The sequence below is a fragment of the Heterocephalus glaber genome, unplaced genomic scaffold (genome assembly GCF_053883595.1).
Source record: "Heterocephalus glaber isolate CG9 unplaced genomic scaffold, H.glaber_assembly_v1.0 deba00001689, whole genome shotgun sequence".
NCBI classification, from domain to species: Eukaryota; Metazoa; Chordata; class Mammalia; order Rodentia; family Bathyergidae; genus Heterocephalus; species Heterocephalus glaber.
In genome coordinates, this window is record NW_028258414.1 from 2,338,764 (window position 1) to 2,353,060 (window position 14,297).

The 14,297-nt window shown below is 41.3% G+C and overlaps 1 protein-coding gene across 10 annotated transcripts in view; it reads right to left on the reverse strand.

Moving 5' to 3' along the window:
* Sltm (SAFB like transcription modulator) overlaps nucleotides 1–14,297 on the reverse strand; it is a 47,721-nt gene continuing 33,424 nt past the window's right edge. For all 10 annotated transcript variants that reach the window (XM_087198996.1, XM_021237156.2, XM_004855731.4 and 7 more), the window contains 10 exons: nucleotides 13,814–13,980; nucleotides 13,119–13,204; nucleotides 12,759–12,922; nucleotides 9,875–10,055; nucleotides 9,032–9,156; nucleotides 7,913–8,083; nucleotides 6,203–6,517; nucleotides 5,917–6,061; nucleotides 3,147–3,310; nucleotides 1–1,054 (listed from right to left, as the gene is read on the reverse strand). In XM_087198996.1, coding sequence (XP_087055122.1) covers nucleotides 946–1,054; nucleotides 3,147–3,310; nucleotides 5,917–6,061; nucleotides 6,203–6,517; nucleotides 7,913–8,083; nucleotides 9,032–9,156; nucleotides 9,875–10,055; nucleotides 12,759–12,922; nucleotides 13,119–13,204; nucleotides 13,814–13,980 — 1,627 coding nt within the window. In that variant the 3' untranslated portion in view covers nucleotides 1–945. The remainder of the gene's footprint in view (nucleotides 1,055–3,146; nucleotides 3,311–5,916; nucleotides 6,062–6,202; nucleotides 6,518–7,912; nucleotides 8,084–9,031; nucleotides 9,157–9,874; nucleotides 10,056–12,758; nucleotides 12,923–13,118; nucleotides 13,205–13,813; nucleotides 13,981–14,297) is intronic.

The following is a 14,297-nucleotide window of genomic DNA, read 5'->3' on the forward strand; positions in this document are numbered from 1 at the left end:
TCCAGGTGTGGATTTTTATTTTCACAAAAAGACAACAATGTCTTTCCACATACAAGTATTTACAAAACCCAACCGATTCACCAATCTAGAATCTGGGATTTTTCCACCTCTCAACATAGCTGGGAACATGGAAACATAAATACCCACACAATTCCTGTAGACGGGCTTCATCCATCCAACACTACAGTTTACCTAAGCGTGCACTCACCTGAACAGCTCAGTCCGAGACTCACGGCGTTACCCTCATGGCCACGGTTTCATTATCTATTTGGTTTCATTCCATGCAAACCTGAATAAGTGTGCTGCTATGCTAACCTGCAAATCAGTTCTCATTTTACAATTAAAAAGGTTCTCAACACTTTAGCAACTATACAGAATATGAAGGTTTATTTCAAAAAAGATTACATTTTTTAACCAGGTTACACAGATGCACTTAATGTAACAGTACCTTCTGCAAAAATAGGTTACATAATACTCAGAAATGCAAGGAATAATCTTACTCTCTAAAAATTAGACAGCAGACTTTTTAAGCTTAGACAGCCTTCAAAACGGAGGCCGACAATGCTTGGTGACAAGAAGAACGTCCAGAGCCTGGCACCACAGCGCCAATGCTGCAAATTACCCACTACCACACAGCTGCAAACTAACGCCTTGTATTCACACAGCCTTCAACAAAACAGCTTTGACTCCCATCTTTTCAAATGTGTATTGGTGCTGCAAGAAAGTAAAGTTGAATGATACACAAAACTATTAAAAATTACAACGTAACTATTTAAACGTCTTCTCTAAAATTGAGAAAAGCAATCGTTAAATTTTTTAAAAAAAGAAAATAAAAAGTCTGACAGAACTCTCAAGCAGGTCAGAGGGTCCTCTTCTTAAGTAGTCAAATAAAGTTTATAGGAGATTTCAATAAATTATCTTGAAACCATGGCAGAGAGCTCATTTTCAAAATCGCCGTGGAGGTCCACCCTTAAATGGCTTAAATCCAGAGCCACTTCCTCTCGGCATGGAACTGCCCCCGATCTGTACAATTCTATTAATTGGAGATGCATTACTGAAAAAGGTTTAAAAGAAAAATACATCAGACAACAAAGAAGAAATAATCACAGCAAATACCTACACAGCACTTATCATCTGCCAGACCCTCCTGCTCTTTGTACTTTACATTAAATCATGTACTCCTGGCAACAGTCCTGCTTTCCTGATCAAAGTGAGCTCCGGAGGATAACTAACTGCCCCAGGTCAACAGCCCATCTGTGCTGGTGGGCTCTGAACCTGGACATCCCCTCTTCTTCAGAAGCCATGTGATGGAATGCACAGGACCAGACCCCAGCAGCGGTTCTCAAAGTGTGGACCCCAGATTGAAGAACCAGCACCAAAGAGAAGCTAATTAGAAACTCAAGTTCCCCAACCAGGTCTGGGCTGCAAGAAAAGCTCTGGGCACAGAGGTGTTTTACTGAGCCCTTCAGGAGAGTGTGCTGTACACTGAAGCAGGGGAACCTGAGTTACAGGAAGTCATTCAAGAACTGTTCCTGGAATGTTTATGTACAATGTCTGCAATGCTTATGTTTGTAGGAGATGCTACTGAGTCAACAGCAAGGCAGAGCCACCTCAAGAACCCTGGAACACAACTGGGAGGTAAAAATCTACAGTGAAGCTGGCTGTGGTGGCACATGCCTCTAATACCAGCACTCGAAGGCTGAGACAGGAGGATCGTGAGTCTAGCCAGTCTAGACTACAGTGAGACCCTGTCTGTCTCGCTCTCTCATACACACATACACACACACACACCTGTGAATGTCAGGCTAAGGAATCTAGATTAGATCCTAGAGAAGTTGCTGTGGTTTTGAAGCAAGTAGATATAAGAAGCGTGTCCCAACAGGTAAATTTAAAAATAGTATGAATTATGGAGCAGAAAAAATCATAACCTGGGAAGATCTGACAGAAGCTGAAAAGAAGGAGGAGTGACTATTAGAAACATTCAAAAAAACCTGAATGCCACCGAGGAATTTATGCTAGGAATGGAGAGAAAGACAGGGCCCATGTTTCCTCAGCTGCTGGCATGGGCAGAGAGAAGCTGGAGGTAACAAAAGGGAGCAAAGGGTTCCAGCAGGAGGGCAGTGAGTTTGCTGTGACCTTGAACTGGTGGAGACAACAGGGCCTTCATCTGGAGACCGCAACACAGAGCTAAAAATAAAAGAGCATTGTCCACAGCCCAAACACTTGGAAGAGCCAGCAGGAAATGAAAAAGGTAGAAAAATTACAGTGCCTTAGAAAACAGAAGACTATTTCAAATGAGGAAAGGCAACTGTGTGAAATAAAGCCTAACCATGGAGCCTGAGAACTAAGAATATTACCTAGAAAACGTCGCTGGTGAGCTTTAAATGTCAAAAGCAGAACAAGCAATGAGGGAGCAGTTCCAACCCTCCAGTCTGTTTTTGTGTTTGGGGACAGGGTCACGCGAGGTTGGCCAGGCTAGGCCTGAATTTGTGACCCTGCTGCCTCAGCTTCCTGGGTAGGTGGCGTGACAAGAATGTGCCACCACACCGGCTAACAAGCAGAAGTGACTGGGGTCACTCAGGCCAGCCAGGGTCTCTAAAACAAGGGAATGGGAAGGCGAGGAGGACAAGGCAGATGGAAAGGAGGAGGACTTGCCGGCATTGGGGCCACAAAGGACACTGGTATGCAGAGAAAAATCAAGACTGCCTCAGCATAGGAACAGGCCTTGGGTTAAATGTCAAAAAGTTTTATTAGTTATCTGGAAAGGAAGGAAATGGAACACACCTTCAGTTTTGTCTTCCTCAGAACTTTAGGAATACAAGGTAGCGAACAACAAGGTGGTTTTTACATAAGGTGTCTGCTTAGTACCTAGTGGATCCCGAATCCACTGCAAACCTGGACCCAGCCTGCTTCACTTATCAGAATGCAAACAAGTCACTTTCAGTGAGGAACCCAAAGTAACAAATCAGCATCAGCAGCCCTGCACACCTCTCTTTGTGACGCTGAGTTCAGATGGGGAAAGGTTTGGGCAGACCTACGTTTCCCTGTTCACAGTCCAATCTCTCAGCAACCACGATGACCTGTGTGTAAGGCTAAGGACGTGGCTGTGTGACGGCAGAGCTCGTCTTCACAGAGCAGCCCCTCACCTCGAGTGCTGCTGGCTCATCATGCCTGCGCCTGCCCGGCCGTCACCCATTCGCCTCGTGTCATGGTAGCCAGGCCCTTGAGAAGGTGGACCATGCCACTCTTTCCGTGGTCCACTTGTGTCCCGTCCATGGCGATCAACCACGTGTCGTTCTTCAGGGTAGTGCTGCGGAAAAGCATATGAAAGTCAAAACATCACAGGCTCAGGTCAACGGACACACTGGTATGCTTTCAATGTTAGAGCAAAGGACAACAGAGAAGATAAAAAAGGGTGAACATGAACAGCATAAGCCAAGAATCCGGTTCTCGACTGTTCGGAAGGCACAGGGTATCTTGGAAATGATTCCACACCTTAATATTTATGTCTATGCCAGCCTCCTAGCACCCTAGGATGGAGCCCCCATGCTGGACCCATACATTAGGAAGCATATACATATATATTCAAAACTGTAAGACAAATCAGGATGGAGGATACGATCAACCTGTCGGACAACAGCAAACAGCATATACAAACAGGAGCTGCCTCTTGGCACCACAGGCAGGAGGATCATGAGAATGAGCCCAAATGGACAGCTTTGCAAGACCCCATCTTAAAAAAAAAATCAAATGGGCTGGGGATGTAGTTCATTGCAATGGGCCTCCTGGGTTCAATCCCCAACATCACAAAATAAAACAGAAAACCCCTCACACAAACAAAAAAAACCCAAAATCCACTCATTATTTTACGTAGCACTAATTATGGCTGTGAAAAGGCGCTGTCCCTGACTCTGAAAAACACAGTGACGAACATCAAAGAACAAAAGCTAAAGGTCAGATGAAGAACTGAGAGCCAGAGCCCACAGGACAGAAGCTGAAGGGGCCCACACAGAGACCACAGCAGCCAAACAATTCCCAGACTGACTGAATGGCACGGGAAGACAAGGCGCCGCCTGCTCACCTATCTGCATGCAGGGAGCTAGTGGACGAGACTTCCTCAAGCTTTACCCTCAATAAAGCAGAGCAGTGGGTGACACACTGTTCTGTTCAGGGAAAACAGCTCAAGGAATCAGCTACCAAACACTACTATTTATTAGAGACACTAAAACTTATATAGTCACCAGGCCCACACCTGTCATAAATGTGCAGGATGAAATGATACCTAGTTATATCAGATAGAATGTCAAGAGATTACAAACATTTTTCAGTCAAAAATGCTGTTATAAAATCCAAATGCAAAGCAACACTCCAGAGTATAATGCAAACATATATCAGAATTCTTTTTGGTATATAATTTACCAAAATATATTCTGTTGGTGCTATTGTCACCTCACAGACTCTCAATATTTCTTTTTTTTTGTACCGGGGATCGAACTCCGGTCCTTGCGCTTGCACAGCAGGCGGTGAAACCACTGAGCTAAATCCCCAGCCCTTAATAAGATATTTTAAATTGCGCTCGTATTTTTTGCTCATTTGAACTGCTAGCCTCCCTAGTGCTGGGATTACAGGCATGCACCACCACTCCTGGCCCCCAGTTTCTTAAAAGTCATCATTAAGAAAGGTCATTTAGGGCCAGGGATTTAGCTCAGTGGTTCTGCCATCTGCCTCGTAAACGCAAGGTCCTGAGTTTGATCCCCAGTACCAAAAAAAAAAAAAAAAAGAAGGTCATTTACCAAATAGAACAATTCTCAAATTCCAACAGGAAGTAGGAAAGAAGTTTCAAGGACAGTATCCTACTTCTTTGACTATTGGTATTCAACTACTAACCATAAAATTGACAGAGAACAAAATCTTTTACAAGAAACTAGTCTCACTCAGCCATAAAAAATGAGAAATTAAGAGACATTTATAGCTAAGTGGATGCACATTGAGGCAATACTCTTAAGTGAAATAAATAGGACACAGATGTGTAAATAGCGCATAGTTTCTCTGGTGTGAGAAACTGAAAGTGTAAATAAGGACTAAATGTATAAAATAGGTCATGTGAAACAGGAAGAAAAGGGGCAAAGGGGAAGGAAGTGGGAGGGCTAAGGGAAAGGATAGAAGAGAATGGGATTAATATGAGAAAATGGAAAAATAGGAACAAAATTTTTGTAAATAGGGAGGGCTGGAGGGGTTGAAGGGAGGGCTGGGCAAGGGTGAAAAACAAGAACCAAGAGAGACTATGTAAAGGTGCAAATTTCCAATGATGAATGTCATTATATTGTATACCTAAAATGTACCAATTATTAGAATGAATAATCTACAATGTAAAATAGGAATAAAAGGTCCAAAGGGGTAGGGGTAGTGGGAGGCACAGGGGAAAGGAAAGAAGGGAAATGAAAAAATGATAAGAAATGGAAAAAATGGAAATAAAGTCTTTGTAAATAGGGAAGGGTAGAGGACATGAAGGGAGGGCTAGGAATGGGGAAAAAATAAGAACCAAGATGCATTATATAAAGGTACAATTCCCAATGAGAAATGTAATTGTGTTGTATACCTAAAATGTACCAATAAAAGAATTTAATACAAAAAAAAAAAAAAGAAACTAGTCTCAGCCAGGCACGGTGGTGCGAGCTATAATTCCAGCACTCTGGAAGACTGAGGCAGGAGGATCGCAGTAAGTTCAAGGCCTGCTTGGACTACATGAGTTCACAGTTAACTTGCACTACAAAGCGAGATCCTGTCTCAAAAAAGTTTTTAAAAGCCAAAAGGAAAAAAGAAACTATTCTCGGGCGTTCATTTAACTGCTGTATGCCACATGACACTGTATGTACACATAGCACCTCACAGGTGCCTCCCGCTGTGGGTGTTTACCTGGGCTCCACTGCCCCGGTCTGAGATGACTCCTCTGTCGCTCTCTCGGCCGCCATACCCAGAAGCATTACTTCGACTCCCAGGCGGAGCACCTCTCACACTGTGTCCTGACACGTCCCTGCCAGAGCGCTCTGGCCTTTCAACTCTGTGAAACCCAACACAAAACCTGCATGATAACAACTTCATTACAATCTCCACTTTCAGCCCCAATGCACTGCACTCCACCTGGAGGGACTAGCAGCGTGCGCACGCACCCCCCCCACACACCCCCCCCCCACACCCCCACCTTGCGTCCCGCTTGTCGGCAGACATGCTCCCTTCGCCCTTCCAGGAGGCGGGTCTGGAAGGGTTGGGGCCGGCCTCCCGGGGGTGTCTCGGGTGCGCCATGTCGGGCCTGTCGTGCATGATCACTGTTCTCCTTTCCTCTCGCTCCCCTCGCACATCTCTTCTGTCTGTGTCTCTAAGTTCATTTCGTGGAGGAGGCGGCTCACTTCTTCTTGAATCACTGAAATTTTTGGGGTATCTCTCAAAGCTGGGATCGTCTCTTCGTGCAGTTGGCCGTGCTTTTTTCCCTTCACTCTGACCAACAAAGCGTTCCCGCCTAGTGACAAGAACAGAGAACACAGGTCTTAGCAGCACACACTGGACCTTATGCTTAACTTGATTATTACAGATTTTCCTCATTTAATGACCTACCTGGCTAAAGACCATTCAGACTTATGACCAAGGCATGCTATTCAGACTTACAACTAGATGCTCCATCTTATGACCCATCTTTTTTTTTTTTTTTGCAGTGTTTTACATCTTCTTTCCAGATCCTCAGTGTCTTTTTTGGGTATATGAACCTTGTTTACACTGAACTGCAATTTCTGTTGACTGTATAGTACAGTACTGTAGTTTTACGTTGTTATACATTACAGTACTACATGGAAGAGTTATGCAAATAAAAGCAAAGTCATCAATCGGGACCATTTCCTTTGACTATTTCTTTTATTCTGCATATTATAATGTACATACTATACACAATTCCTCATTTAGCAACCTAGTCATAGGAATGGAACTCAAGTTGTTAAAGGAAAAGTGTCTGTAAAACCTATAATCCCACACTTTCTTTAAAAAGGAACTTAAGGCATGGCCATCAAAAAGGCTACACTGGTTGAGAAAAGGAAAAACTATGAGAAAAAGGCTACACCGAAAAAAAAAAAAAAGGCTACACCGATTTTTTTTTGGTACTGGGGATTGAACTCGGGTCTTTCCACTTTCGAGGCAGGCACCAGAACCACTGAGCTAAATCCCCGGCCCAGCTACACAGATTTTAATAATTTTTTTTCAGTATTAGGCTATGCCCTCAGCCCCCCACCCCCTCCTCCCGTTTATTGAGACAGAGTCTCACCAAGATCCCCAGGCTGGGCTCAAAGTTATGCCTAAAAATTTTCTCCTACTACATTAAATGTCTGGCACGAAGGATGGCATTTTAGCATCCAGGAGAAATGACCTAAAACACTCAAATTACTACCAACCTGAAAAATGTTTCACTGTTTTGTTTTTTCTTTTGGTGCTGTGGATTGAACCCAGGACTTTCACACTGAGTTAAATCTTGGGCAGTGTTTTACTGAGACAGGGTCTCTGTAAGTCAATGGGTTGCCCAAGCTAGGCTCCATCTTTCCATCTTCCAGCCTTAGGCTCCCAGATTGCTGGGATCACAGGTGTGTGCTACTAAGCCAAACTTGTTTACTATTCTTAACAACTGAAGCACATCCAAAACTAAGTGCTCCCAGTCACTTTTTTTTTTTTTGATACCAGGGATTGAACTTGGGTCCTTGCGCTTGCGCAGCAGGCGGGGAAACCACTGAGCTAAATCCCCAGCCCTCCCACTCACTTTTAATGTAACAAGATATAGTCACCCTACTTCACCAGGTTATAGTGACCTATTTTAATCAAGAACTAGAATTATCACTAGCAGGGCTCATATACTACCCACAGCAGCTCTACTTACCTATCAAAAGAGGAAGACTGTACTGCTGAGCTGTCAGGAAACCTGCCCCTCTCCCGATGATCAAAGTCATTAAATCTGTTCTGTTGACGAGAGTAGTCAGAGCTGTGGCTGAATCGGGCATCTGTATCTAGAGACAACTTTTTATTCTCGCTCCAGTAAGGATCATCTCGCCTTAAAGAGAAATTTTTGCTCATTTATATGAATTACTTTAACAACAATCAAACAATACTCACTTGGAGTCATACATACCAAATGTTAGAACTGTGGACACAAGAGGCTACTAAACTCAAGACACAACGAGTTCAGTTAGGAATGCGGGCTAGCAAGACATTGTTAAATCACATAAGGCCATATAATGTTAGAAGAATTTAAACAGAAGAGAAAAACAGTTGAAAGACCATCTGTTTTTACATCATAAAGTGGGGAAAAAATGAGATAAAATACTGGACACCAAGTATTAAGTGGCAGCTCAAAACCTTCTCAATGATCTTTAACTTTGGAAAAGTTACAGGTACTATATGTCCTAAGTACAATTCATTCTACCTATTTCTCTACACAATCAACTATGGCTCATATAACTTATACTAAGAAAATTAAACGAATATACTTATATAAACACACATAACAGAATCCACACTTCAGTCTTCCCGAACTAGGACCTTGCGCTTGCAAGGTGGGCGGCAGCACCACTGAGCTAAATCCTCAGCCTGACTTTCATTCTTAACACGACCTGCACTACTGATAAAAACTAGCAGAGGGCTGGGGACTTAGCTCAGTGGTTTCGCTGCCTGCTGCAAAAGCGTAAGGACCCAAGTTCGATCCTCGGTACCAAAAAAAACCACAAAAAAACTAGCAGAGGACCCTGAGAGTTTGAGACCCACTGTAAAGTTTGCTAGGACTGCATCTTTCCAGTCATGATGAAAAATGACTTGGCACTAAGGAAGGAAAACAGGAGGAAAAGCTGTTCCTGTTGGATACTGCACTGGGTCCACCCCGGGACTGTAACCCTGCTGCTGCCCAGAACCTTTATTCCAGGGATGGGAACCTGCACTTCCTAATTCTTGATGGGGACCAGGTAGCAAGTGTAACTAACTGTTAAGGAAGAGAGTAAGCAACTACCTATGATCTACATCACGTGGGCGTTTCAGAGAATTCCTTTTTTCTTGTTCATAACGAAGCTGCTGCTGCTGCCTTCTGAGTTCCTCTCGTTCTCGAGCAATCCTTTCAGCTTCCTTACGCCGTTCCTTCAGACACAGAAGGAAGAACCAACCAATAGAAAATGAAGATGAAAGTAAGCGTAAGTGCAACCAGGAGCTAACCAGTCACTAAGAAATCGTCTTAGGCAAGCACCAGGCAAAAATGCCCCTGAGATGAGTGATCTGCATTTCAACCATCTAGACTTTAGCTAGATGTCATTCTTCTGTATCATTAAAAAACAGCAGGGGCTGGGTGGTGAGAGCTAGTAAAATATTGGGGAAGGTCAGATTTAATTTAATCATTTGACTTAAAGCATCTAAAGGCAATTAGAAATATAGTCCATAATATTTACTAGGAGTAAGTGCCTTAAAACTTTGGGTTACAATTGTGCAAACAGAGGCATTACTTCCCTCCAGCCTTGGGAAATCATTCCCACTAGGATACATAAGGAAGTACTTATTTTCTAAGAGTGAGACAGTGACAGAGCCTGGATTTCAAATACTCTGGACTCAGAGTCCTATGCTCAGACTATTAGGCTGCCATTATACTGCAGAGGTAGAGTTATTACCGATTATCTAGAACCAAGGACTACTAGGTGTATTTTTAACTAGTACCTAATTCACTGTTATCTTTTGGGACACTTCAAAGCTCATTAACTGAATTCACTCTATAGAAGCTTTACAACAAGTAAAGCAAATTTCAGGGCAAAATCACAGGGTTTGAAAAAGGTGAGTTATTTAAGATGAAAAGATTTTCTGACTGCACCTGTTCAATACGAATGCGTTCCCTTTCCAAGCGTTCGCGTTCCATTCTCTCTCTCTCTAGTTTTTGCCTTTCAATTTCTAGGCGCTCTCTCTCTCTCTGTAAGCGTTCCCGTTCTTCCCGTTCACGAATTATTCTAATTCGTTCTCGCTCTCGACGCTCTCTTTCTGCAATCTCTCTTCGTCTAACAAAAATCAGTATTTAGAAATACTTAAATTATGCTAGCACTGTGTGAAAGAGAAGATCTTTTGAATTTGAATTATTTCTTGAGGTTGGCAATTTTAAACTTCAACTTAATCTCTATAGATTTAATATAATTGGAAAGAGAATTCAAAATAAAACTTCAAACAGATTCCAATACTATCACTTATTTATAAGACTACCAAGTGGGTAGCAAAATTTTTAGAGTAGCTGCCTTTTAGATGATTCCTGTTTAAACAAAATCCCCACTATAGTAGCCCATTAATTGACATTTTAAGAAATATAATCTACATATATGAATTTATAAAACTGCATCTTCTAATCAATTGTTTTGGATAGAAAAATTTCCAGTGTATAGCTTTTTAAAAAAATCGCCTTAAAAACGGTAATACACTTTATTTTGATAGTTTGTGATAACTACAAACAACGATTATAGCGAATGCTGTATGTAACAATGCCCTTGAGGGCTCTCAGGAGTCCCCAGCTCCTGTAACTGCTCTTCAAATCACACGTAGTTCAAATGCTCATTGCACTGAATTGTCATATTAGACTTTTCTTAATGCGCCTCTCATTTCCTGACTCTTAGGTAGTCAGGATACTTTTTTGTCCATCAACGTCTTCCTCTAGCAACCCAGTGGTTAGTTTTACTTCCATGGAAACTGTTGTGGAATTTTAATTATAAAAATGACCATGAAGCCATTACTAGCATTTTGCGGCTAGGCACCAAGGACTCTAACGTAGGAAGCAACAATTATCAGGGCAGTCCCACACAGCAAAAATTACCTAACATTCCTCATATTTTTAAAAAATGTCACAGTGGACATTCATGTTATTAAAAGAACAACAACAAAAAACCTTAAAAAAAAATCAGGCCTTAGAATTTAACACCATTCTAAAAAAATGCTAGACTTGCCTAGCATGGTGGTGCACACTTGTAATCCCAATTACTTGAGAGGCAGAGGCAAGAGAATCACAAGTTTAAGGCTAGCCTGGACAATTTAGCAAGACTGTCTCCAAAAAAGAGCACACATGCGTGCGCGCATGTGTGTGTGTGCGTGTTAGATATAGCTCAGTGGTAGAGGCCTTGCTCAAGGCTTTGGGTTCAAACACAAACCCAACAACACACACAAAGGTGTGTGTGTGAAAGCAAGGCTGGTTTGATTTAGAAAGGTTGTTCAGCACTTCAAATAAAACCACATCACAGTATCTACATCACTCCTGGTACTGAACTCACCATAATAACATACCAGGATCAGTCTGTATTTGTAAGGTTCACATTCTCAGTGAGTCTAAAAGGGCACAAACACCTAACTGCTTCATTAATGCTTCTAAAGGTAAAGTTTTGCCCAAACAGTCACCTCAGGAGTATGTATTTTATGATACATTACTTTTATTTCTCTTTGACATTATACTTAAGTCATATCAGTTTTCTGGAAATTATTTGTACAGGTAAGTATGCTATACATCAATTTTATTTCGGCAGAGTGAAAAGAGCACTGGAGCTTTATTTAAAAGGGCAGCAGAAAAAGACAAAACAAAAACACATACAAAAGAGCAACAGGCTAGATAGTGCTCGCTGTGGGCCCAGCTAATAGGGAGGCAGAGGGAGAAGGATCCCTTGAGCCCAGGAGTTCGAGGTCTAGCCTGGACAACATAGTGGGACTCACTTTCTAAAATAAAAATACGACAAAATAAATAGGCTCTGACCTAACAGCTCTGGGAAGCACTGCCATAGGCACTCCCCACTCCCACTCTCCTCCAACCCATTGTGAATTAAATATGAAGCTAAGCACAGTGGGACTTCGTCTAAAAAGGGGGGGTGTGGGTTTTGAGCAGGATTATTTCCTTTTGCTAAAGATGTATGATAATGGTTATTTTATCTAAGTTGCTGAAAATATTTCTCCTTGGCAGAGTTCCTTGAAATCTTGCAAGTGGACAAGACAGGTTAACATTTATGAAAATATACTATAAAACACATTCACAAGGATTTTCAAATGACATCAAAAATGGGTTTTTAGTTTTCTTTTCAGTTTAAGAGAATGCTTGTTCGGGGTTGAGTTTGAATAAATCAGGCTCACAGAGCAAATTTTCCTTCACTTAGGCACTGATCCAAAGAACAATATATTTTTGCTAAATTTGTTAAAATTTCAACATAGTATCTGAACACTGTAGCTTACTTTGAACTATCTCAAAATCAGTTTTTCCCTTTAAGGTCATGTTTTGATGGCAGCAGCTTTGGAGCAGAGAAAAGAGCATTGGACTTGGAGTCAGAAGACTTGGCTCTGAGTCCCGACTCTGCCACTCAGTGGTCTGTGGCACTGGAACAGCCATTTCGCCTCTCTGGGCCTCCACGTTTTTGAACTGAATACTGAGCATCAGCAACCTTACAGAACTGTTGAGCTGGGAGGTAACAGATAGAAAAGCACTTTGTTAAAATATAAAGTGCTGGGCCAGGGATTTAGTTCAGTGGTTTCGCTGCCTGCTGTGCAAGTACAAGGACCTAAGTTCGATCCCCGGTACCCCCCCCCCAAAAAAAGTAAAGTGCTATGCAAACTTAAAGCATTAGATGGTACTACACTTCTGTAACGTGGTCAACAGTCTTCTGTGGGAATGCAATTTCTAAAAAGCTGGCTTAGTGTTAAAATGTACCTGTATTTGAAGACAGGTATAAAACACACTTTCATACCTTCGAAGTTCCATTGCTCGTCGCAGCCTTTCAAAACGAACTAAATGTTCTCTCAATCTCTGTTCTTTCATCTTTTCAAAAGGCAAGATCTCTTTCCTTCTGTAGTCTTTGTCCCTCTTTTTATCTAGGCTAGCTCTCTCCTTTTCCTTGCTTCTTGCATGAATCTACAGATAAAAAGTATGAGACAACCAGAAGCAAATTGAGGGTTTTATTTTGCAAGGTTAGCTGGTCATTTAAGGAGTTCAAGTAACATGCTGTGTCCTTTTTCTCAGATCGTGCAGCATGGAAAAATGGCTACAGAGATAACAGTATCATCTTTTGGAAACAGTTCAAACGGTATTCAACTTCCTCAAGACTTACTTTCTCATATCTTCCTCTTCTTGATGGCCTGCAATGATCTCCTTTAGTTTGGTCTAGTATTACCATATGTCCTGGACTCTTTGAACCTAAGAGGAAAAAAAAGCGAAAAAAAACCACAAACACGTCTAAAAAATATTTTGGTGAAAAAATAACATAAATTTGTAAAAATACTGAATTCTTACCCAGATATGTACAAATAACATGAAATTAAAAATCTACTTTTTTTTTTTTATTCTGAGAGTTTAAACAGAAAGATGTTTAAACAGTTCAACCTGCTAATATAAATGTATTTTCAATGATATCAAAAGATCCTAGGGCCGGGATTTTAGCTCAGTGGCACCGCACCTGCCTAAACAAAGGCAAGGTCCTCAGTTAGATTCCCAGTACCAAAAAAAAAAAAATCCGAAAACTCAACACTACAAATTAATGACCATTTTAAATCAACTCATTTTTTTTGCTAGATCCCTAGCCCAAGTCAACTCAGACTTCATAATAAAGCTTAATTGAAAGAACATACTCATTTCTCAAGAGTAGAAAAGGAGAAGACAATTAGTCCTTCTATGCCTCCTTTTATATCACAGACACCTAAAAATCTGAACAGTCATATGGATTTTTATCACCTTGGGTTTTCTCTTCACTATAAAAGCTAAGTTGTAGAGTGCACTAGAAAGGGATCGAGAAGAAAGACAGCATACTTATTCGTTTCTTTTCTTCATTTTTTTTACTCGATTCTGAAATCTGGCCACTTGTTCCATTATCATTCTTCTCTTCTTTACTTTCCATTTTCTTATTATCCTTGCTTTCTTTTTTCTCAGATTTTTCGGATAATCTCTTCTCTTCTTTCTTGACAGAGGTTTGTGTCCTGACCATATCAGCCCAGACAAGAAAACAGACTTAGAACTACTTCATTAGGGGACCAAAAAGTCTTAACTGCTTATTTTTTTTAAAAAATTCTTCTAGGGAAAAATTATGAGAAAAGAAAAAAATGGAAACAAAGTCTATGTAAATAGGGAAGGGTGGAGGGGGTGAAGGGTGCACAGGTAATGGGGAAAAAATAAGAACCAAGATACATCATGTACAGGTACAAACACCCAATGATAAATGTAAATGTATTATATACCTAAAATGTACCAATAAAAGAATTTAAGCAAAAAAAAAAAAAATTCTTCTAGCAACCCC